This window comes from Brugia malayi (assembly GCF_000002995.4).
Source record: "Brugia malayi strain FR3 genome assembly, contig: Bm_v4_Chr1_scaffold_001, whole genome shotgun sequence".
In the NCBI taxonomy this organism is placed as follows: domain Eukaryota; kingdom Metazoa; phylum Nematoda; class Chromadorea; order Rhabditida; family Onchocercidae; genus Brugia; species Brugia malayi.
The window spans coordinates 6,791,157-6,813,609 of NW_025062475.1; the positions used below are offsets into that span (position 1 = coordinate 6,791,157).

General features: G+C 33.1%; 5 protein-coding genes across 7 annotated transcripts in view; 4 read left to right on the forward strand and 1 right to left on the reverse strand.

Moving 5' to 3' along the window:
- Bm4122 (Uncharacterized protein) overlaps positions 1–8,862 on the forward strand; it is a gene marked incomplete at both ends in the record, with an annotated part of 37,193 nt that extends 28,331 nt beyond the window's left edge. For 2 of the 3 annotated variants that reach the window (XM_043076818.1, XM_043076819.1), the window contains 19 exons: positions 292–382; positions 611–815; positions 1,051–1,173; positions 1,922–2,235; positions 2,933–3,440; positions 3,749–3,927; positions 4,398–4,525; positions 4,869–5,077; positions 5,327–5,507; positions 5,807–5,999; positions 6,324–6,553; positions 6,782–6,881; positions 6,982–7,112; positions 7,326–7,411; positions 7,538–7,802; positions 7,921–8,084; positions 8,214–8,342; positions 8,455–8,634; positions 8,739–8,862. In XM_043076818.1, coding sequence (XP_042932752.1) covers positions 292–382; positions 611–815; positions 1,051–1,173; positions 1,922–2,235; positions 2,933–3,440; positions 3,749–3,927; positions 4,398–4,525; positions 4,869–5,077; positions 5,327–5,507; positions 5,807–5,999; positions 6,324–6,553; positions 6,782–6,881; positions 6,982–7,112; positions 7,326–7,411; positions 7,538–7,802; positions 7,921–8,084; positions 8,214–8,342; positions 8,455–8,634; positions 8,739–8,862 — 3,540 coding nt within the window. Of the gene's footprint in view, positions 1–291; positions 383–610; positions 816–1,050; positions 1,174–1,921; positions 2,236–2,932; positions 3,441–3,748; positions 3,928–4,346; positions 4,526–4,868; positions 5,078–5,326; positions 5,508–5,806; positions 6,000–6,323; positions 6,554–6,781; positions 6,882–6,981; positions 7,113–7,325; positions 7,412–7,537; positions 7,803–7,920; positions 8,085–8,213; positions 8,343–8,454; positions 8,635–8,738 lie in introns of all 3 variants that reach the window. The other variant, XM_043076817.1, reaches the window with a different exon arrangement.
- Positions 8,863–10,089: 1,227 nt separating this feature from the next.
- Positions 10,090–12,107, reverse strand: Bm10700 (Uncharacterized protein; the record flags this gene model as incomplete). Its single annotated transcript, XM_001900694.2, has 2 exons — positions 10,090–10,389; positions 11,142–12,107. The coding sequence occupies 2 exons, from the start codon at positions 12,105–12,107 to the stop codon at positions 10,090–10,092; spliced, it is 1,266 nt and encodes a 421-aa protein (XP_001900729.1).
- Positions 12,108–13,502: 1,395 nt separating this feature from the next.
- Bm10699 (Uncharacterized protein) lies at positions 13,503–14,249 on the forward strand (the record flags this gene model as incomplete). Its single annotated transcript, XM_001900695.2, has 2 exons — positions 13,503–13,581; positions 13,810–14,249. The coding sequence occupies 2 exons, from the start codon at positions 13,503–13,505 to the stop codon at positions 14,247–14,249; spliced, it is 519 nt and encodes a 172-aa protein (XP_001900730.2).
- Positions 14,250–16,104: 1,855 nt separating this feature from the next.
- Bm10698 (Uncharacterized protein) lies at positions 16,105–16,756 on the forward strand (the record flags this gene model as incomplete). The annotated part of the gene is made up of 3 exons (XM_001900696.1): positions 16,105–16,201; positions 16,380–16,483; positions 16,583–16,756. 3 exons carry the CDS (start codon positions 16,105–16,107, stop codon positions 16,754–16,756), a joined length of 375 nt encoding a protein of 124 aa, XP_001900731.1.
- A 2,067-nt stretch (positions 16,757–18,823) lies between these two features.
- Bm4346 (Uncharacterized protein) lies at positions 18,824–22,137 on the forward strand (the record flags this gene model as incomplete). The annotated part of the gene is made up of 8 exons (XM_001900697.2): positions 18,824–18,855; positions 19,921–20,056; positions 20,376–20,577; positions 20,867–20,974; positions 21,052–21,139; positions 21,385–21,556; positions 21,681–21,851; positions 21,973–22,137. 8 exons carry the CDS (start codon positions 18,824–18,826, stop codon positions 22,135–22,137), a joined length of 1,074 nt encoding a protein of 357 aa, XP_001900732.1.
- Positions 22,138–22,453: the final 316 nt, after the last annotated feature.

Consider the following 22,453-nt stretch of genomic DNA (forward strand, 5'->3'; position numbering starts at 1 on the left):
GGCCATCTATTGAATCTCTCCATTTTGTGTTTATCCATATATCTGTTTGTAATTACTTTATAATAAGTAGTTTTTAAATAACTTTCTAATCAAGTTGAAATCAAAATTAAGAAACTTTTGAGCGCTCAAAGCATTGACAATATTACTGTCCCTTTGTATCCGTGTGTTCATACTTGACAAATGATGGCAGATATAATTAGAATTGGAAAACAACTGATCATCTAACGTCTTATTAATAATTCTTAGGGATCTAAAGTCTGTAAACAATTTCGAAGAAATGAGTCATTTTAGGTGGCTATTTCAAATAAGTGGAAATATCAACGTAATTCTCAAACCTGGTCTAGGATTGTCCAAGATGATGATACTGCTGTTACATTCAGTGGTAAGCTTCGTCTATCCATTTGGAAATTTTAGAATTATATATGTATATATGTATGTTCATTTTCACTTTAAATTGTATAAAAAAACTGCTTTCACAATCTTTTACTTTGCTTCAGGATTACTTTCAGTTTTTTGATCAGCTTTTTGATGGGTAATTAATCAGGAAATCAATGAGATTGAAAAAGGGAATTCGTGAAACGTATTATGTAATTAAATAATTCATACATAGACACTGGTGGTAATATTTGGCGGTCCAGCGAGGAAGCGGTTTCCAGTGCTGAGCTTGACGAGGCATTGCGAATGTCATTCGGTTATGGACAGAATCCAAGAAGACAACCGGATGGCGCCTCATGTTTCAGCGATGTTGTTTATGACAGGAAAAATCAGCACGATGTTACTACCAATCCAGTTATTGCCAGAAATGATCGGAATTGGTATATTTAGAAATTTTTAGAATATGATTTGTTTTAATGCAAGATATTTTGAACAAAGTAAGAATTTTACAATTTTACAATGTCTTCAAGTCCCCAAATTTCTGCTCTCAAATGCAACTTTTGTTCTAACATCTTCCTTCTGACATGGATGAGTCCTCAGTTACTTCTCCGAACATTCTCAATGTGAAGATTCTTCAGTCTTCTTTAATATTTATAGTCCCATCCTTTCATTTAGTCCCGCAGTCAGTTCATCATCACCAACAATGGCGACAGTAAATTTGCAGCGGTCTCAAAGTGAAAGACTGAAGGAACGTGCACGAGCGCTAATAAAACGTATGGATATACGATCATCCAGCAGGTATTTCCGTTTCCATATTGTAATCATATAAATAATTTAATAAGTGTTTGATATATTTGTAGTTACGTTATTTAGATAATTACTTATTTTTGTTCTAAATGTTTGCAATTTTTTGGGCTGAGTTTACTGAATTCAGAAAAAAACCAGGTTGATGTTTCTTCTTCCCTTTTGCATAATCCTTGAAGTGTTTTTTTGATTTCAATATTTTTGAATCTCTCCGACCATGAACAATTGTACGAAGCAGACAGTTTTGACAAAAAGCTGTCTTCTAAACATGCATTTGTGTCAGTTCTCTTATTACATTCATTCTAATGAGAATTTCCGCCAAATAATAACTTTGCAAGAGTTCTCAGAGGATTTGAGAGGAATATATTGGATCTTAAAAATTCATCAATAATTTATTCAGAATTATTACCAATAAGGAAAACTTATAGTACATTTTGATTTGCTTAAAGAAAGTTTCAAAAAGAATTTATGAAATTTCATTTGTCAATTTGTTGGTTTTGACAAAGTCCCATATTGCTTGCAAATTCTTGTTACGATATAACAGGAACATAAATCAGTTTTTTAACCATATCATTATCGTGACCTGATTGTCACTGTTAGTAACTACTCAGAATCATAATATAATAATATTAATAATAATAAAGAAATAATAGGAACAGTAACTGCTTATGGTAATAACAGTAATGATTTTGAATGGAATTAGTTCATCAGCTCTACAACTATCATAATAATCGTGTTTAAGACGTCGCCGACAGCGTGATTCTTCGGTGGCTGATTCAGAATTTCGCATGGCAAGCAGAGTTTCGCATTCATCTCTCTCATCAGCCACGACATCGTCATCACTATCAAAAGCTGTTTCAAATGTGGCTAGTAGAGATTTAGTAATTGGTGATCCGGTGCTTGTCTCGCACTTCTCGGCCAGTCCACGGACTATGCGTATGTTCCCTGATGGCTTATCCAGTATCCTCTCATCACAGGCTGTCACACCACAAATGCTGAATCAGTTTCGTCGCCGTACTGCTGCTACAGCAGCGGACGATCGTCCATCTGATGGAGGTACTTCTTCGAATTAACCTTCTCAAATTTCATGTGAATTTAAATTTATTTTTGCTTTGCACTAGTATAATGAACTATGAGGTTATGGAATGATTCTGATATAACTTGGTTTTTTCTAATTTAAGTTTCGGCGAGGCTTGACTATTACTGGTGATCTTTTTTTCCCGTTTCCCTTCTGTGTTATTTTTTTCCCGTTTCCCTTCTGTGCAAACAAAATTATCATCTATTTCGTTATTTATATATATATATATATATATATATATATATAACTCTTCTAAAAACTTTCGTTGTTTCTTCACTTTTCAATATTAATTACAAAATTTATTGAGAGTAATTATTTTTGTCACTGAAAAGAAAATTAAGATAAGAGAAATGTCTTGGCACCTGATAGTAGAGCTCCTGGAAATTCACTAAGAATTCGGTTTGCATTTATTGCATCTATTTTATAACAAATCTTTTTTTTTTTTTATTCCCGTCTTTTTTCCTGTAAAATCTTTAATATTAGTTTACTATACTTAGCTTGAATAAATGTATAACAGTTTTTCGGTTGTTATCAACGGTGCTGTGATAAGCAGGCAGAACTTTTATTTCATTACCGAAATTTATTATTTGCATTATAGTTTCCCCGGTTTTTCATTTTAATGATTGTTCCGTTCAATATACTTTCACTACTGGAATGCATGATCGTGGTTTGCAGTAACATTTGCCGTGTTGCAACCAACTATGCAACAACAACAACAACAACAACAGCGACAACAACAACAGCAGCATCAGCAGATGATATCTGACTGCGAGACGGGATCTCCACAGTACAGTTGTTTTTCCTCACCATCCTCCCGAATTAGAACACGTTTTTTAGGTGCAAGTAATCGACGTATGGGTATGGTACTTGATTCTACCGGATCATCTGTTACCAGCAGTCATCAACGTCAGGAACTGTTATGTCGTAACAAAGCATGTGATATGTCTTTCGACCGGGCTTTGGTACGTGAGTTATCACAGCACGATCACAAAACACGAATTTACGATCGAGTAGCCCAGGATTTGTGTTCTGACAACACTGATTATGCTAGTCCAAGATGTGGACCGGTTAATTTAGAAGCAACGGCTTGTTATGACAGACGTTCCAGAATAGCTCATTATGAAAGAGCATCATCATCAGAGCACTGCTGTGCCAATAGCACGACCTTCTCTTCGTTAATAAGGTTTTTATCCTGATTTATATAAACTCCAAGAGAACTTTGATATTTTCCAGTACGCTTGATCATTCTTTCATTCTATCGCTGATATTGTGCAGCAAGGATATATCAGTTATTATACAAGTTTTTAAGAATTTCCGCAGTAATTGGTAATTATGGAACTCGGCAAATGTTTGCCATCCTTTTGATCTGTAGAATTTTAACTTATCTTTTACATAAAATGTAAATTTGAATTCTTTAAAGAAATGATGGGGAACTGATGTGTTCCTTAAGTGTATTTAGTTTTTTTTTTTAAAAAAAAAAACAAGCTTTAGAAACGGTGTGCAGTTTTCGGGTGATGTTCTTTCTGATAATTCACTGAAATCTGATGAACTGAGGAGTCTTCCTAAACAGAATTTGGACCGCGATCGAGATCTGGCACCGGCACAGTTATATGCTCGTTCTAGACTAGTTGTCAATGCCGATGGTTACTATGAACATATTCCTTCAAATGGTTGGTATTTTCCTTCACTGTTACTTTACTTATATACTTTATATCTTTCCAACCGTATATATTTGCATTTTACATAATTTACCCATATTTGGTTTCATTCGTATTTTAAAATACTACACGTTCCATTTTCTGGAATGTCTCCTCTTTCTTTCGATTATTCATCAACCATGAAAGCATGGTTGGCAATAATTTAATTCATTTTAATTTTTTATTCAATTATATGCAATACTTGGTCTTTACTTTTCTTAATGATTGAAACTGAAGCATACCCAAAAGGAATCGGTAATTTTTATTATTTAAAGTGAGTAACTATTGTTCGGCTTTTTAGATACATTTGATTTCAGTTTCAGTTAATTTGGCACTTTTATTTCGTTTAAAAATTTAGCTATTATTTATGAACGATGAAGATAATATCATAGATATTCATGATACCTCGTTTGAACTGGAAGCGTTCTCATCAAATGATTCAGTTACTGGTAGTGTTGCTGGAGCTGGTACCTCAGGAGCGACGGTATCCGTTACTACATGTCATCGCGCGATATCACCAGAATCATCCTCCTCCAATACAAGTATCTCTAATCATGCTAGTCGCTTAAAAGTTAGTCTTTGTTTTATGCTATTGAAAAGAAAGAAATAGATAATTTAATATCTGATTTCTGGATTTGCAACTGCAATAAGTATTATTATTATTAGTTCCGAACAGATGAATTTTAGAACATTTATAGGATTTACTGTTTTGGTTTTAAGATTGTAATTTCTTTGCACATTTTCAGGGAACTTTTTAGAAGATAAATAGTGACTTTATGATTTCTGTGATAGCTCATAAAATTTCTTCATTTTTACTATCCGCTCATTTCCTGTTTTGATTTTTAGTGAGACAATAATGCTTTCTGCTAAATTTATAGCCGTTTATAATTGTTTGTGCTTTAACAATATTTTAGGCAGAAGTTGATGGTCGAGGTGGAAAAAGGCTTGGTTGTGGTAGCAGTTCTTCATTATTCAACACAGTTAGAGGTATGTCAGCGCAAAGGTCACATTCTAGTTTAGAAAGTAGTGGGAATGACGATGAATTAATTTCACGGCAACAGAAGTCAGGCAGTGGTGAACGACGTGATTCTGGTGTTGGCTCAAGTCTTTCTAGGTCACCCAGGTTGGCTGATAATTTCATTTATCGTTTCCTTATTTTGTTATTCTCCAAAGAAATTAGTAGATTTAAATGTTAGTTTTTGCACTGAATGTTGAAATGTCAAATTGGATTATGCATAATGTACAAAAATAAGATGTACAAGTGTAGCCAAGCACATGATGCATGGTCATAAATGAACGATCGCGCAGTTTTTGAATTAAGCATTTTCAAAATGATTTTAATATCTCCCGTAATAAAATTTTCCCACTATAGTGGGCCAACAACGCAAAGACTGCGAAACTCATTGCTGTTTACAACGTTGCATCATCCAGAAATGAAGTCTAAACATTTATCACCCAGTTCGTTGGATGTTTGTTCTACTGATTACAGCGAAACATTTATTGGTGACGCTGATTTGGCACATTGCGTAGATGCTCTGAGTGTAGGTGAAATGGTTAGTTAAAAGTTGGATTTTCTTGATTTCCGTAAAATCATATCATTTTCACTTAACTGCTCATCTATCTGCATGCCTTCCTATTTTTTTTTTTTTTCTATATCTGGCTAACTAACCATCACACTTAAACGTTTCAATACCTTTTGTTGTTTGTTTGAGAATTTCTCATTTTAATCAGTCTCATCCTCGAACTCTTTCTCCAGTTTTCTTTCTTTATTTGTTGAGTTTTTTCTGTTTTATGTTATATCAATTCTTTATCAGTACAACTGTTTTTTAAATAACCGAACTTTTCCTTTCAGCAACAAATACGCAAGTTGGCATTCCTTAAGCTATCAGTGTTGATTGAAACATATGCTGGAAGCGGTATTAGGATTGGTATTGCAGCTGATAATAATGGTAGTGGCAGAGTGAGCAAAAGTTGGGCGGTACACAAATTTATTAGACGAATGCGCAACAATGACACTGTTAATGGAAGCAGTAAATCTAGTGGAAGTAAGCTCAGTACTTTTGTTTAATGATGGGATGACATGCGTGGAAGTCTGCTGACATATGTATTGGAACTTCTGTATAGCCAGAAATACCATTTACAATAATATTTGATTGAATGATAAAGTGTATGAATAAATGAAGCCTTTACTCTAACGGATGAAGAATCCGAAAGTGATCACACAGTTATTAAGTAATGAGTCCGGAATATGAGCTTTTGGGTTTGCGATAATTGTTGTAGAAAAAAACCGAAATTCTAAAAAAACTTGTAATAAAAATTTCGTTTTACTGTTTCTTCATTGTCATCAGTAAGAGTTCTGTCATTTTCAGCAGAACTTTCAACCTTTGGTTTACCGTTAGCAATCATCCAAAGTCGTTCTGGTTTTGCATTACCTCGATTTATCTTGGAAATGATGCACTTTTTACGTATCTTAGCCCCAGATACTGTTGGGATATTCCGGAAAAGCGGTGTTCGTTCACGAATTACCGAATTACGAATGCTTTGTGATGTGGCACCAGAAGCAGAAGTTTTCACAGATGGGAAACTTGACCCATCCCAGGTAGTTGCAACTCTTTAAGATTCGTTTCAAAAAGCGTAAGGTTATTTTGAGAAAATAAAATAGTTGACAAGATCTTTTAATGATCGATCAATCTGTCGAGTCAGAAAACTCTGACTTTATTCTTTTTGTCAATTTAGAGGAAATTCGCAATAATTTTATCGTATTTAGATTTTACTTTTTTTATTTTTACATTTCATTTTATATGTATTCACGCTGGTATCATTTGAGGTGCACGACGTAGCCGATCTTTTAAAACAGTACTTCCGTGAATTGCCTGAACCCCTGATGACCGCCAAATATTCGGAAACGTTCGCTAGGATTTTCATACGTATTGGATATTATTACATTTCGAATATAAATTTTATTATTCGTATACTTTTTTGTAGAATTTCATAATTATTTACCATCCAGTTATTGCTCACTTGTAGATATTCCGATGGAAATGCGTATAGAAGCCCTTCAGCATGCCGTTTTGTTGTTACCTGATGAGCATCGGGAAGCTCTACAAACTCTGCTTTATTTTCTTCATGATATTGCTAAACATTCTGCAACTAATAGTGTTGGTTTTACCTCTCATTATCTTCTTAATTATCCATTCAATTTTATGCTTATTCTTAATTCAATTTTTATATTACTTTATTGCAACTTTAAAATTCCGTTTTCAATAGCTTTATATCCTTTTTTTTCAAAACTTTTGGTCTGGATGAGGGAAGAGTTTAGGCATTATTCAAGTTTCATGTCAAAGTTTTTAAATTATTTTGCTGAGTTTCAGATGACGCCGCAAAATCTGGCTGTATGCTTTGCACCGTCATTATTTCAGTTATGTGGTTCACGTTTGAGTAACATCAGTCCGACAAGGTTGCTAACATTTCCATATTACATCATTTATGATCTTCATGCTTTAGACTAGTGTCTGCAGATAATAATTGATTCATTCTTGATGTTATTTCAGGATGTTATTTTTACAGCTAATCTTCTTTCTAGACGTCACAAAACGATTGGAGCAGCAGGATTACCGACAGAGCGTGAAATTAAGGAGTCACGGGCTGCACAAGAATGTCTCGTGCAAATGATTGAGCACTGTACCAAAGTATTTATCGTTCCGACTAGTCCTAGATTGGAGCGTGACGAAGGTAGCAAGTACTGTAAAGGCACTGAACCGGATGCACCATTTCTGACTGAACTTGGTTTGTCCCAAGATGGAAATTATAAAACATACTTATTACAAAAAGCGAGAGAGCTATTAAAGGTAAATAGTTGGCCTTTTGATGTTCACTTTGCTTAAATCTCAAATATCTAATTTTGATTTCCTTTGAAGTGGTATACAAGATCAATTGTCGAAGTTCTGAAGCATTATTCATTCTTAGGGACATCGGGATCGGTGGAAAGGTTGGATTGTTGAGGGCACAGTGGATGGTGTTGAAATTTCAACCAAAAAATCGACGGATGGTCATCCATTGCGCTTCTTCCGCGTTTGGGTTGACATTGAAGCACCACCTAGGGAGATCCTCATTAGGATTGTTCGAGAAAGGTAACCCCTACTTTTATTTTGTTGATTTTAATTTAATTTCTGAGTGGTATGAAGCAAGTACTTTACTTTACACAAAAGGATTTGTTAATGAAGTATAAGTGTAGTGTAGTACAGAGTATTTAAATTCAGGAATGTTTGGGATCTTCAAATTATCAACTGGAGAACAGTGGCAGTATTGAACGCCGAAAATTGTGACGTTTTCCAATATGTTATCAATGATACACCATCACATCCTACTCGTGACGCTACAGTGGTCAGGTACAACTAACTGCAATTTACAAAGAAGATACTAATTTTTGTTGTTACTTGATAATAAGTGGGAAATTTGCAAGTCATTGTTAAACTTTAACTTAGTTTCTAACTTGTTAAGGTTGTGGCATAAGGATTTAAAAGAATTACGTGGTGGTTGTGTTCTGGTAGAGCGTTCAGTACATTCCAGTGAAACGCAAATGTTGGGTGGCATTTCTATTGCTGTGCTATCATCACAGTTTCTCGTTGAACCAATAGCTGGTCGTTCCCGTGTCACCTATATCACGAGGACTGATTTAAGGTATGACAAAGATTTGTTTCATTTGACTGTTTGCTTATCTTGTAATTATGTTAGCATTTTTAACGGTGAATTTTTTTCTATCCCAGTTTATGATTTAATTTCAGAGGACGAAGTAATATTTGGTACAGTAAAGTATATGGACAGCTCATAGCTCGACAACTTTCACGATTGCGTGACTCATTCAAACAGTTTACGCATGTCGATGATGGGCCTGAAACGAAAGTTTGATCGTAATTTCATGACGCTTAATTTAAATGCTCTTTGTTTACTCATTACTAAATCTTTTTTGTTTTTTATTGACGGTATCTTATAAGAATCTGTATCAGTAAGCGAGATTATTTGGTAAATTGTTGTGATATATAATGTCCAGTATTTTCGTCCCTTTTCAAAATTATTGCTAAATACGTCAATAAAATTCTTGTTTATTGATACTTAGTTCACTTATAAATTTTTCATTTCTTTCACTATCGTTTGAAATTTCTTTCATTTAAATTGCTAGCGGTTATTGATTTAATCATTACTGTCAGTCGTTGATTTTGTTAAAATGTCATTAATGCTTTACTTCTGTTTTGTATAATTATAATTTATTCTTCTCCCACAATAAAAACATTACGCGTTTAGATATTTGTGACTTTTATTCGAAATCATATTTTGCTATTTATAAGATGATTTCATTGTTTTCTTGTTAAAATTTGAATCAAGAAATTAATTTGGATCCAGGTTTTAAATTATTACACTTTTACGAAAATTTCCGCATCCTTTATTTGGATTTTCCACTCGACAAGCTTTTCTCGAAAATGCATATTTGCAATTTTTGGTGATTTAAGAAAAATCGCTTCATTTTGTTTCCCTATTGCTGCTCTTGCTTCCGAACTCGTTAACATATTTGTTGCCATGTCATCTCAAAATTCTGGTAGGTAAAATCTGAAGTATTGTGTTGGACAGTACCTTATTTTTCCTGGATTAACTGAAGAAATTGTACTTTATTTTACAAAAATGAATGCTTTTTATTTTACAGTTGATTCCAAATTCAAATTTGTAGACCAAATTCTATTTCTATTTTGGCCATTTTAAATTTGCTAGCTTCAATGAATTGGTAGAATCGATGATATGAAATCGCGAAAATCTTTTAGAAAAACGATTGAATTTCCTTTATCTTATTGTTACGACGAAATATTTTTATCTTAATTAATAGGCTACAGTTAGGATAGTTCTTTTCTTCTTTTGGTTCTGATTTTATCATAAATTCGATTTTGATTTGTTGTCAATCTGCCAAATTTTAGGAAATATGTATATGTGTGTGAAAGCAAAAGAGAAATTTTATGGAAAGAAGTTATGTTGATTCCTCTCTCTTATGACTTAGATGAAGTTTGCAGATGTAATTGTAACTTAGTCAAGTACTAGAAACATTTCTATTATCATATTCATATGGTGCACAGTTACCAGTTACCATTATCAAGGAATAAGTAAATGAGTTGGTATGCCAAAGAAATGCAACTGTTCCCAATTCAAACTTCTCCAAGTCGGGAAATAAGTAATTAAAGCACGGAAGCTTTGCTTAAGCAGTGGTTCCGGGTTTCTGGAAAACAATAAGAAAGAATCGACTTGTGTTTGATTGGCCATCTGTAACATTTTTTTCCGAAGCATAACCACGGTGCCGTTGCGGGTGATGTCCAATGTTAGTTCGTCAAATTTACATCCAGGAAGCCAATCCAAACGATACCACATAAATGTTTGCATTTCCACAACACATATCTGTAATGAGTTCCTTGAACTTGCTAACTTTTTTCATAATATGAGGCCAGAAAAAGTCAGCCATGATATCAACTGATTGTTGAACAACAAAACATTCTTCGTACTATTCAATCGACTATTTAAGGCGGCCGATTAATTCTGTATCTCATTTTAACAATTCTGAATAATTGAATCCGAATGGAAAATTTTTGAGAAAATAAAAACAATTTTTGTGATGTGAAAATCATTACTACTAATACGATAACAATAAATATTTCTTTGCAAATCATAGAAAGAGCTATTTTTGTGGAGCTACAGGTGATTATATCAGTTTCCATTTACTGAAGTTAAGCTGCTAATCCTTCAATAGCATAGCTTTGATTTCCCACTGGTAAAGTTATAATGGACAATCAGACGTATTCAAAATTAGAGCAAAAATGAGTATAGATTCCGGAAAAAAAAAAAGGTGAGAACCTAGAAACAAAGTTCAGAGAAGTCTTTCAAGGTTTAAAGTCCTTGAAAGTAGAAGGTAGCCTTTCAAGGTTTAGGACAATCCTTCAAAATAGAAAGAAGTCTTTCATGGCATTCGTAAACAGCTGGAATTTTCTTCAAGAGCAAATAACATTACTGCTGGGAGCGCATATCACTAAAATCTTTTTTAATTACTTATTTGTTTCCTTTCAAATATTGAATACTCACACAAATGATGAAGAGAACTGACGTAAAAACTGTTTTTACGAAAGTGAGCAATAAGCAATAACTACGTAAAGCACCTCACAACGGGCAGTATCTTGAGTAGGAGTATCGTTGAGTTCCACAAATTCCGCTATTATCCATAGCCATCCATCTCGTCCCACGTGTTTTACGCGCCTAATAAGCTTAGTAGGATTTGTCACTTGTTGTGATGTTGTATCTCGTCCTATTAGTGATTGCTGTTGTTGTCGAATAGCTGGTAAACTGCTCCCGATATTGCCAGTTGCCTTTGTACATACAGTGTCCAATTCACCGGTATGTAGATTGGCCCGAACTAAACGGCCAGTTAAGTATTTTATTTCCGTGTAGGTAGTTATTGAGGCACTCTCAAATAAGTACATATAGTTACCATCAACCCAGGGTTGACCACAAAAACGCAAACCGGACATACGTGCAGTAAGAAGGACAGACCGTACCGGTGTATCCAGACTAATCTGGGCCACGTAGAAATTTCGGATCTGATCATGTTGGGACATGAAAATGATGCCTCTTTCGGAAAAGGCTCTTGCAGAGCTCCAGAAATGTGAGTTGTTGTTCAGTTGGTAAAAGAGAGTTTGTTGAATTCGGACTGATTCTTGAGAATGGTCGAATCGAATTGCATACACGTAAAAGCATCCAGTACTGCAGCATACCAATATTCCTTGAAGAGCATCGATCTCATACAAATGTTTCATTTGCAAAGAAGATGGAAAGTCAATGACCGAGTAACGTCGTGCTGTTCCTCGATGTAAATCCCATACGAAAAGTTGGGATTGCAGTTCCGTGGGGTCCTCACCGATCACGTATACGTATCGTGCGTTTTTGCTCACTGAGTAATGATAGGTTATACTTGGATAAATCAAATCCTCAATTCTCTCATCAGCTAATGGAAAAATTTTTTGCGGCATGCAGCGGATAGTTCCATTATTTTGCTTATTTCTGCTTTTTTCATCCCGGTCACTGTTCGTCGTATTATTGCCGTTGTTGCTCAATGTGGATTCAATCATTTCGTTCAGATTCGAATACTGTTTTGATTTGCTGTTAGTGAATTTTCCTTTCGTATGCTCTGAAGATTAATAGCATATTTTATTAAGTTTGATTTAGCTATTAGAACTGATGGGTCTTTCAGCGAATTTATTCATCTATTCAAAAAATGAGTAATGCACTGATTATGAGTTGAAGATTACTTTGACACTGTTTTTTATACAGGCCACCAGTTTAAACTAACTGTAGAAATTTGATAGATCCTGCTACAGTAGTCGCCATGAACGTATCAAAACAGTTTACAGTTAATATTTCGATAACCCAACTCTGAGCCATTTCACGACATCAACGTTAGTCGCGAATAACTTACTATTGTTGCAAATTGATTGAGCTTGTATTCATTGCCTTGAAATTTAATAAGAGAAGTGCTACTTTATGTACCGATTGTAATAAATCAAAATGATTCAGTACGCTCTGCAACATTTCTTTTATAATCAATTCCTTTCGGAAAACAAAAATGTCATGAATTTTTAAAGAAAATATTTAAGGAGACTTTTTCATCGCTGCAGTTCATTTTAGCTTATTTACTTTGCCTTTTACAGTTGCATTTTCGGTAACAATGTTAAGCTCTCTCTCTTTTCCTAAATTTCTGTTTTTCTAAATTTTCCTTCATTCATTTGATTTTTCTCGTGTATCTTTGAAAATTTTCTGCTGGAGCTATGCAACGAAATGAGTTACAGGTTGAATGGATGTTACTGAAAATGGATTCTTAGTAGTTATGGCAGTTATTGGTGGCATAATGAGCATTACAATTTCAAATATTCTAAATTGCTCCAGAAAGCAAAACGCTGAGAATAGAAAAGGTTTGGTAAATGGATGCTGAAACGTTTTAAATCTAATTGTAAAGTAAATTTAGTATTGAAGAACAAATGGTTATCAAACAATTCCCAACATGGGCAGTTTGTCTGCAATAATACAGCTAAAACATCCACATTATTCAAACGTCACAGAGAACTAAATATGAATTGGAACAATTCGGCACAAAGAAAATACATTTCAAAAGAAAAGGTTTTTTAGTTGATCACTGCTGTTTCAAATTATCATTAATCAACATTTAATTTAATGCAATATTGTTTACTGATCATATTATTTTCATTATTATTATTATTATTATTATTATTATTATTATTATTATTATTATTATTATTATTATTATTATTATTATTATCAATTATTTCGTTTTTTTTTTTTTTTCATTAAGAATGAAATAATTGAACCAGACAAGCTCCTGAATCAGATTTGCCGTTGAGAATTTTTTTCGAGATTCACGAATGGATTAAAAAACCATTAAATTATAACCTAAATCTCATAGTAATTTATTTTTTATATTTTAGTAATAGTGCAGTTATTCTTAGGAAATGAACGGAATCACAGACAGTTCGCAAAAAATGACCGAAATATCACCCACTGTGGTCACTTATGTTGCCAATATTAGTGGTGACTTTATTACTAGAATTATTAAAAACAAACATATTTTTTAATCAAAGTTGAAGCTTAAACTTCTGGAGATCATGGCGGTAGTGCATTTTGCGCATCTGCTATTCTAGAGTGAACAAAATCCCATCCGTAACATTTTTAGATAATGTGCAAAATGCTTTCATGCAAAATACAATATGAAGAAAAGGCTAAAAAGGCTAACTAACAAAGATTTCCATTCACTTGCAGTGAATAACGATAAAATGGAAGAACAAACGGCAGTAGCAGAAATCGCTACTACAAGAACTCAGATAACGAGTACTCTTACTTCAACGCAGTCACGTGGAAATCTAAATCCAGCCTTGAATGTGAATCACAAAATGATGAAGTCAAACTATATTTTTGAGATGGTTACGGGTAATGAGGAAGTACCAGATAGACTTGAATCCAATGCTGATGAGAAATTAATTTTGCAGAAAGAAAAGAGCTGGAATAGTAGACACAGTCGTCTACATTACTGTTATGATGAAAGCCTTCAGAATCCTATCAAACATAAAATTTGTGATAAAAAGATGACAGGAAAGGAGATGATTGGAGAATACAAATTATTGGAATCAGTGGCAGAAATGATACAGAAATATGAGGAGAAGTCACGTCTGGAAAGTGAACAAAATATACACAACTTCTAAAAAAAAGCAGAATATTGTCCACGTCGATTAATGACTCAATGAGTATCAGCTTAATGATGTAATTGACCTTGATTTCGATGCTGATAAACTTCCCAATTCTCAGTCTTCGTTTCATTTAGTTTTGTATTATTATTCATTCACCGATCCACACCGCATAAGTGTTAAAATTATTAATTAAATTTCGTGTTATGTACTAGAAAGAGCCGTGATGCAATTTTAAGTCATTTTTAAAGTATTCTGAATGATGGTCTGTCAAGTTCTTATTATTTTATTTCTAGAAAAATTTCAATTAGTAATTTGTATGAAAAAACTTAATAGCTTGTATGACAACAAAGCCTTTTTTATTTGACATAGCATAATTTTTCACCAATTCATAATAAGAAGTTGACCGAATGCATCGTCAAAGCAAAATTATGTTAGAAATCATGTAAGTTTTGAGCAGCAGCAAACAAAAAACAGAGTAACCTAAGCGGGATAAATTGACTTCAAAATAGCTTTTAGTTTTAAAAATTATGAAAAGTTCTTTTTGAGAATTGCGATATTTAGTTCCATATATCAAGACTTTCACATCTGACATTATTTTTTAGCTTTCAACGTCGGTAAAGACCTTTCAAAAATCCATGACTTCATGATATTCTAACAAATGAAATCAAGATAAACAAGAAATACGAAATGAAAAGGAAGAAAGAAAGGCAGATCTAAAAATGCAACATTCAATTTCAACACACGGAATCTATGTACAATTTTTTTTGAGAGAATTTGAGAGAATGGTGAGAGCCACTTTCCGCTACCAAAGAGCGCCAATATTCGAAAAAACTCATATGCCTAAAAGTTTATAAATATTGCTAAAAAGGCTAGTCTGATGGTGATAAAGAGGGGCCAGTCAGCAATTATAAATAACTGAGAAGCTATAGTAAGATCCAAGCACTTTAACTGGGATGTTTATTTGCTATATGCTTGCAAAATTGTTAGTATCGCATTATTGGCTCGAGTCTGTTTCCTAACAGCGAATAACACAATTTCAGATTACAAATAATATTATATCCTTAATATTTACTGGTTGATCGCTCATTGAATTTTAAATTTCATCTTCTAAAATAATCGATAAAGTCAGATGCAGTCATATCACTTGAGTTGAAGGATTGTTAAGTGCTAACGAAATTAAGAATAAAATTGTAAACTGAAGAAGAATGAATATTTTAGTAAGTAATAAAAAGCTCAATGTAAATATAAGTCGGTGATGAATCGTCGTGTTAATAACTTCAAGAAATTTTTTAAAAAAGTATCGTTTGAATAGAAATTTTAAGATATTTTAAATGCAATAACACAAATTAATATATTGTAATGCATGAAAGCACTCCGAGCGTTCTTATCAGTATTCAGGTCATTACGTAAATGTAAGTTTCCAAGTCTTATCTATTTCATTTTTATGTCTAGTTGTGAGCGGTGTCTTGCAAAGACTACGCTTGTCTTATAATTCGGTTCCACTTACTGAAATTAGTGTTAACAAAGTATTAACATGAAAACTATCTTACTAACATAATACAATAGACTGAGATTTAAAATCTTTTAAAATTTTACTCCCCAAAAGCTTAGAAAAGTTATAGGAAAAATAGCAATACTAATTTCAGCGGTTTTATTTAATCAGTTATGAATGTTAATGGATGAGTAATGTAAGAAATAATAACCTGAAAGTATATAAGTTAACATAAGACTGATATATTTTTCTGTTGATAACTTGAAAAATTTTTTTAAGGATAAAAACAGGATGAGAATTGTTCGCACAAAGATTTTGAAATATTAAATGAAGCACTCTATGAATACTTTTCAAATATAGCTCATTGTTTAGATATAAATGTATTCTACACTGAATGAAGCGTTAATAGCACCATCATATCTCATCATTTCTGCTATTTTCATTTGGGCAGTTATCGTTTGTTCCAAGAGAAAAGGTTCATTTCACAATAAACATTGCACTGGTAGATGAGCTTTAATGAACTAAAACGCAATGACCCCATGTGGTTCAACTATACTGTTGCTATCGTTTGCCCTGTCAGATTACCAAAGATTGATCTGAATGTAATCCGTTACTCACTAGTTTGATATGAAAATTTTAGAATTACATTTCAGAGCTAGCTGTTGAACCGACACAGCCATCTCTGAGAGAAAATTCAAAAATTAGTGTATTCAATAGGGACGGTGAAACGGACATTGAAATGCCTTCACATTCACACGTATGTATAAAAGCACAGCTGATGAAATTTTCAATTCAATTTAGTGTAGTGTCAAAGAACAGGAAATTAAAAGGAAAAAAATAACTTTATTGAATTTAGAAAGTAAAAGAACTTGAAAAGAACAGGAAATCAGATGAAAGAGAATCAAGCAAAATGAAGAAACTCGATGGCAAGGGTGATCCGAACTCTAATGAATCTGAGAAACGTCATCCACATTCTGGCAAAGAGACAAAAAATGACAGTCAAGATAGACAGATGAAAGGTAAAGATTAAAAATTTAAGAATCAGAAGCAGCCTCCAGAAGTTGAAGGACCCAACCATGAAAATAAAGAAAAGTCACCTGAAAAACTAGTAAGTTGGAAATCTGAAGAGCATAGAAGAGGTAATCTTTTTTTAAATTTTCATTTAAATTTAAACCACCCTTTAAATTCCACTTGAAATTTCCCACGAATTTTCCCTTGAAAATTAAAAAAATAGGAAAAAGTTTGGAATTGCTTCACAAAACTTCAGAATTCAATTATAGATAAACAGAATTTTAATAAAAATGAGAAAGTAGTAACTGATGATGGAGAGAAGAAAGAAAAAGGAACGGAAAGAAGTTTGTCCAACCTGTATTTAATTAAAGTAATATATTTTTTATTGTGTAAGCATATTTTATTACTTTAAGATTGCTGTACTATCATTTAATGCCTTTATGAAATTTAATCATACTATCTTCATTATAATGGGAGATTAATATCAAGGAATTCTGGTATTTCCCGAAATTCTACGAAAAGATTGTGTTTTCACATTTGGAGCATTGGGCTTTCCGAAACATCCAGTACTTCACCATATATTTGATAAACAAATTAATTTTAACAGGATGAAACTGTAAGTTTTAGTGATCCCAACCGTGAATATGTATCAGTTGTTTGCTTATCTAATGAGGCGCTATTTATATGTCAACTTGGAAACTACACATTTCAATCAAAACAAACTATCACGTGACACACAAGTTCTGTACGATGATTTTTGACCATTGAATTTCAAAATCTGGGAATGTCTTAATATTTTGAATCAGTGCTATTGAAATTTAAGCAGTGAGCAGGTGATACCAAGAAAAATGTAGTTAAGGAAGGATAATTGAAATATAAAAAAAAATTCGTCCAGTCGGACTGACAAATGATAAATGATGGAGTCAAGTGAGACTGGATAATATCTGTTAGTAAATGCCACTTTAAAAGTCTCTGAGACGATCTTGTAGTTTGGAATTGGAGACAGACAACTTACATGAAGTTGTCTGTCTCATAAGCGATTTTGTTTTGAAAATACTAAAAACGCAGACCCTCTCGATGGGTAGCTACAAGAAAAATGATCTATTTACACTCCTTTTTCAAATTTTGTACATACTACTAAACCAGATCTAAAATTCAAAAGTAAATATTCTTCTGATTACATGACCTAGTGTCGACATAATACAATTTCCATTCATCTTGGTACACATAAATACTGCTAGTTTCGAAGCTGGTAAAATGTCCAGCATAAATCTGGTTGCAAAGGTATATTAATGATCACTAAGCGTTACTTAACTGTACTAACAATGCGATATTATCTAATTACTATCTTTTGAAGTTGTCAAATATGCATTTCCATCCACTAATAATGCGCAAATGTTTCACTGTCCTTTTAAAGTTGCAAAACCATGCACTTTTGGTAATGCAGGAATGGCTGTCTTCCAATGTTGCATAAATAAGCTGTACAACTAGAATCAGCTAGAGCAATGTCCATAAAATGATTATGTATGGTTATTAAGCGATTCATTTCTAGCTTTAAATGCATATTTTTGTAGTCCTTTAAATTAGCAGAAATATGCATTTTTAATCATTAATGATTTTCCATGAAATCTATGCATTCTTCAGAAGATTCTAGCTATTTTGCAGGTTAGCAAAAACAGAATTGACAACCTGCCTGATACAAAACGTTGTACAGTGAAGCAAGCAATAAATAAATGTATGCAATCAGAATGAGTGATGAACTATGGATCTCTGAAAGGTCACGCTACCAATGATCCAGCAATGATAATACCAACTTCAATGCGATGTCTACATTTCCAAGTACAACATATCAAAACCCTCATTAATCTTCAATCGTTAATAAACTTCTGCTGATTACTCAACTTCCCTCTTAACCCTTCAGATGCTAAATTGAGAGACGAGCGGTATTGCACAATCGCACCGTAAACTGTCGCAGCTCTAGAGCGACGTTAAAACTGTACGAGGACGTGAAGTGGTTGTGAAGGATTGGATGGGTTTAAGTTATTAGTGAAGAGAGTTCAGTTCATCGAGATTGTTTGACTGTACAATGGGACGAACCAGTCGAGTGGTACCGAAACAGTGAGATTTTTATTTGATAACACTGTTGTTCCTCTCTCTCTCTCTCTCTCTCTCTCACATTTCAATTCAAAATTGAATTCATAGTTTCTATTAAACTTGTCATTTTCACACTAGACTAACATCTCTCGCTATCAAGATTTATAGCTTCTTCTTAACTATTTCCAAAAAACGACTACTGATCCGTTCTTATCTAATTTTGTCAGTAGGACGAAATTGATAATCGATTCTATTGAAGAGAATGAATTTAACAAGTTTCTATTAATGTTTGTGGTGATAATGCCATACTGTCTTTATCTATTAGCGACACTAATGATTGTAGAATCAAACTGATTATTTCGTTTCTACAAAAAAACATTAAAAGTTCGATTCCATATAACTCCATTCAGCATAAGTTGTGGTTGTTCACCGTGTAAAAAAATAAATCTTCGGTATTATATTGCCGGTGACAATAGAGTAATTAAATTATGCTGCTTGTCGGGACTTCTAAAGTTCAAATCTCTTTTGAGGGATTGTAATGCATGATACTGTCGATATCTTATTGAACTAACTAAAAATATGTACTAAAAACGTTAAGTCTTTTATTCAAAACGTAGTAACTTCGTTCTCAATTCATATGTGCCAACTTTAAAGGTTTGAATAATATTATCCATTTTTTATCCTTTTTATTTTCGTTATTATAACTGCAAAGAACTACTGCCTTGACGCTTGACAAGAAACCCAACGAAATGATTGGGGATGGTCCAGACACAATTCTTGATTGGATAAGAGGACAGGGGAATGGGCGTAATATTGACTGCTCGTAAGGGTGACGTATATGTTAGTCACAAATGAACGGTAAGCGAAGCGGCAAAATTTTTTACAGTAAAATAATGGGTTTGAGAGAAAAATAGTTTTTCCTACTCTTCCTTATTCCCTTAACGCCTTTTAATTGCAAGGGAAATGGTATAAGTGCATGTTGATATTGAATGAATGTGCTTTACTACATTATCTCAGTTATTAAAGCCTTTTTTCAGGGGATTTAGTTTACTTGGTATCTGCAGAACTTTTCCAGAAAGTTTCTTTTAGATGGTTACGCTACGAACCAATTGGTCTACCTATATCAAATACACGGTTTTTGGTTTTCAAAACGCCTCTCAGCATGATGTTATCAACGAAAATACCGAAGGAAAAGCGGTTCACCACTTTGAGCCTCTTACAGAAAGTAAGTTGATTAGACAAACATTTTGGTTAATCTTAGGGATTTTAAAGTGTTATTTTATTTGGCAACGATTACCTCGTAATTTTTGTGAATTTCTGTTTCATTTTAGACAACAGTTTCACTGCTTTTAATTAATAAGTGTTTTTTGTGGTCCAATTTTTTTTCCTTCTGCTTGATCTATAAAATTTAATTTCGCTTATTATATTTAGCTGTTTATGATATCTATAAATCCAATCTTAACAACCTTAACTAATCTAACTTATCTTGAAATCATTTTTTAATATAAAAGAAGAGACGAATTTACTAAACAAGGCTTTTCTAGTTAGGTGAAAAAGGGATTCAAGTGGGTCTTATCATCGACTTGACGGATACGGATCGTTACTATGAGCGCAATGATATTGAAGGGATGTGCATTTTATATGAAAAAATCAATTGTCCTGGTCGAGGTTTTATTGAAAGAGATGATCTGGTGGATGCATTCAATATGGCTGTGGATAGTTTTTTGGAATCGAATGCTGATAATGGTACTTTTACAACTTGGCTTAAGAATGAAAAACTAAAATTAGTTAAGAATTTGAAGTATTCTTAGCAGCCCGTTTTTAATTTTACATTTGGTACGATTAACTGGAAACAATGGAGAAATTGGTCATTACCATTTTCACATACTAAAATTGGATTCAGGTTGCTTAAGATTACTGTTTATGAATATATGATTATTCATATGCTTTCATTCGAACCAAGTAATTGCTGCTTACTTTGCAAACATAATTTTCTTTGAAATTATTTTTCATATTATATGAATAAAAATTTCAGATATGATGATCGGTGTTCACTGTACAAATGGTGTTAATCGCAGCGGTTATTTGATATGTCGATTCTTAATTGATCGTTTGGGATGGTCTTCACATGATGCCATTGATGGTAATATATACGTATATAGTGTAATGAGTTTTTAAATTACATCTTGAAAATTTTATCTTAACAGATTCAAATTTTAGCTTTTGAAAGGACTCGTGGCTATCCAATTGAACGCGGATCTTATGTGCAGGCATTGCATAGAGCTGCCAAAGAAAGACGATCGAAAAAGTAAATATTTGTCTGTGAATTATACTTAATATTCAAAAAGTGCAGTTCTTTAACTTCTAGTTTATCTTCTTCAAAGAATTTATATTTGGAAGGCTAGAAAGTCTGAAGTTTGTTTCAATATATTCGAAATAAATTTGAAACTAGTGAAAATTCCTCGTTCGTCTAGTAATTTAAGGATAGTATCAATTCGTCGGAACCTAAGTTTTTTTTTTTTAAATTTGAATAGTCTGTGTTAATATTTTTAGAAAACATAAACATATCGAGGAGATGATTTCAAGTGATGAGTCTGAAGTGCAGAAAATGTTGAAAAAACGAACTAAACACAGAAAGAGGAGGAAAAATGAGAATGGTTCTGGTGAAGAAAATAGTGCACCTGATATGGAAGCTGTTCTTAATCAAATGGCAATAGCATTTGAGGTATCTCTGTTATCTTTTGTAGTTAATTAATACCTCTTATATTTCAAATTTGAAAACATCTGTTTTAATATTTAGTTATAAACTGTCGATATCAGACGAATTTTTTGTTTATATCATGTTGCAGCAGCACCAATCCTCACTGAATTCACTTAGCGAAGCATCGATGAACTTTGCAACTACTACAGAAGTACAACAATCACAATCGTCATTACACATTTCTGCCGAAAATAGTCCATTTATTGGTAGTACGGGTACGGGAGAAGAAGAGGAAGACGATGATCTTAGTGGTGAGCAGGTGAAATTTATTTGAAGTATTTGGAAATCGTTTTCTATACTAAAAATTATATGGATTATATCCGGGTATTTCTTCGATTACGAATCAGTTTTGTAATTAAGTCATTCTACATTTTTTTTAGGATGTACAAACAATGGGTGCAGGTGACGAACCAGAGATCGAGGTTTCAAAGTCAAAAAAAAGGCGAGAAAGAAGATTAAGATTGCAGAAACAGTTCGAATTAATGAAAACAGGCAACTTCTGGAAAATCAATGAAATGCAAAAGGAAAAGTTTGGCACATCTTAAAATAGTGGAAGATCAAATAATGAGAATTCCGACTTTTAAGATATTTCCGTGTAGTGATTGGTGCTTTAAAATTGTGAAGCAAATTGCTTGTTTTTGAAATGCAATAATCTAAATTGCATTAGGTGCTCATTACATGTTTCCTAATGCTTTATCCCAGAATTCCGAAATTTCATTTGTCCTAAAGTCAGTTTTTTCATCATAGTTTTATTATCTTTACTTGTTTAATTAGTACTCTGAAACTGAGTTTAATCATGATGAGAGACAAAGTACGGTGCACATCGTATAAATTAATTCAAAATTCACATATTTGCTGAGG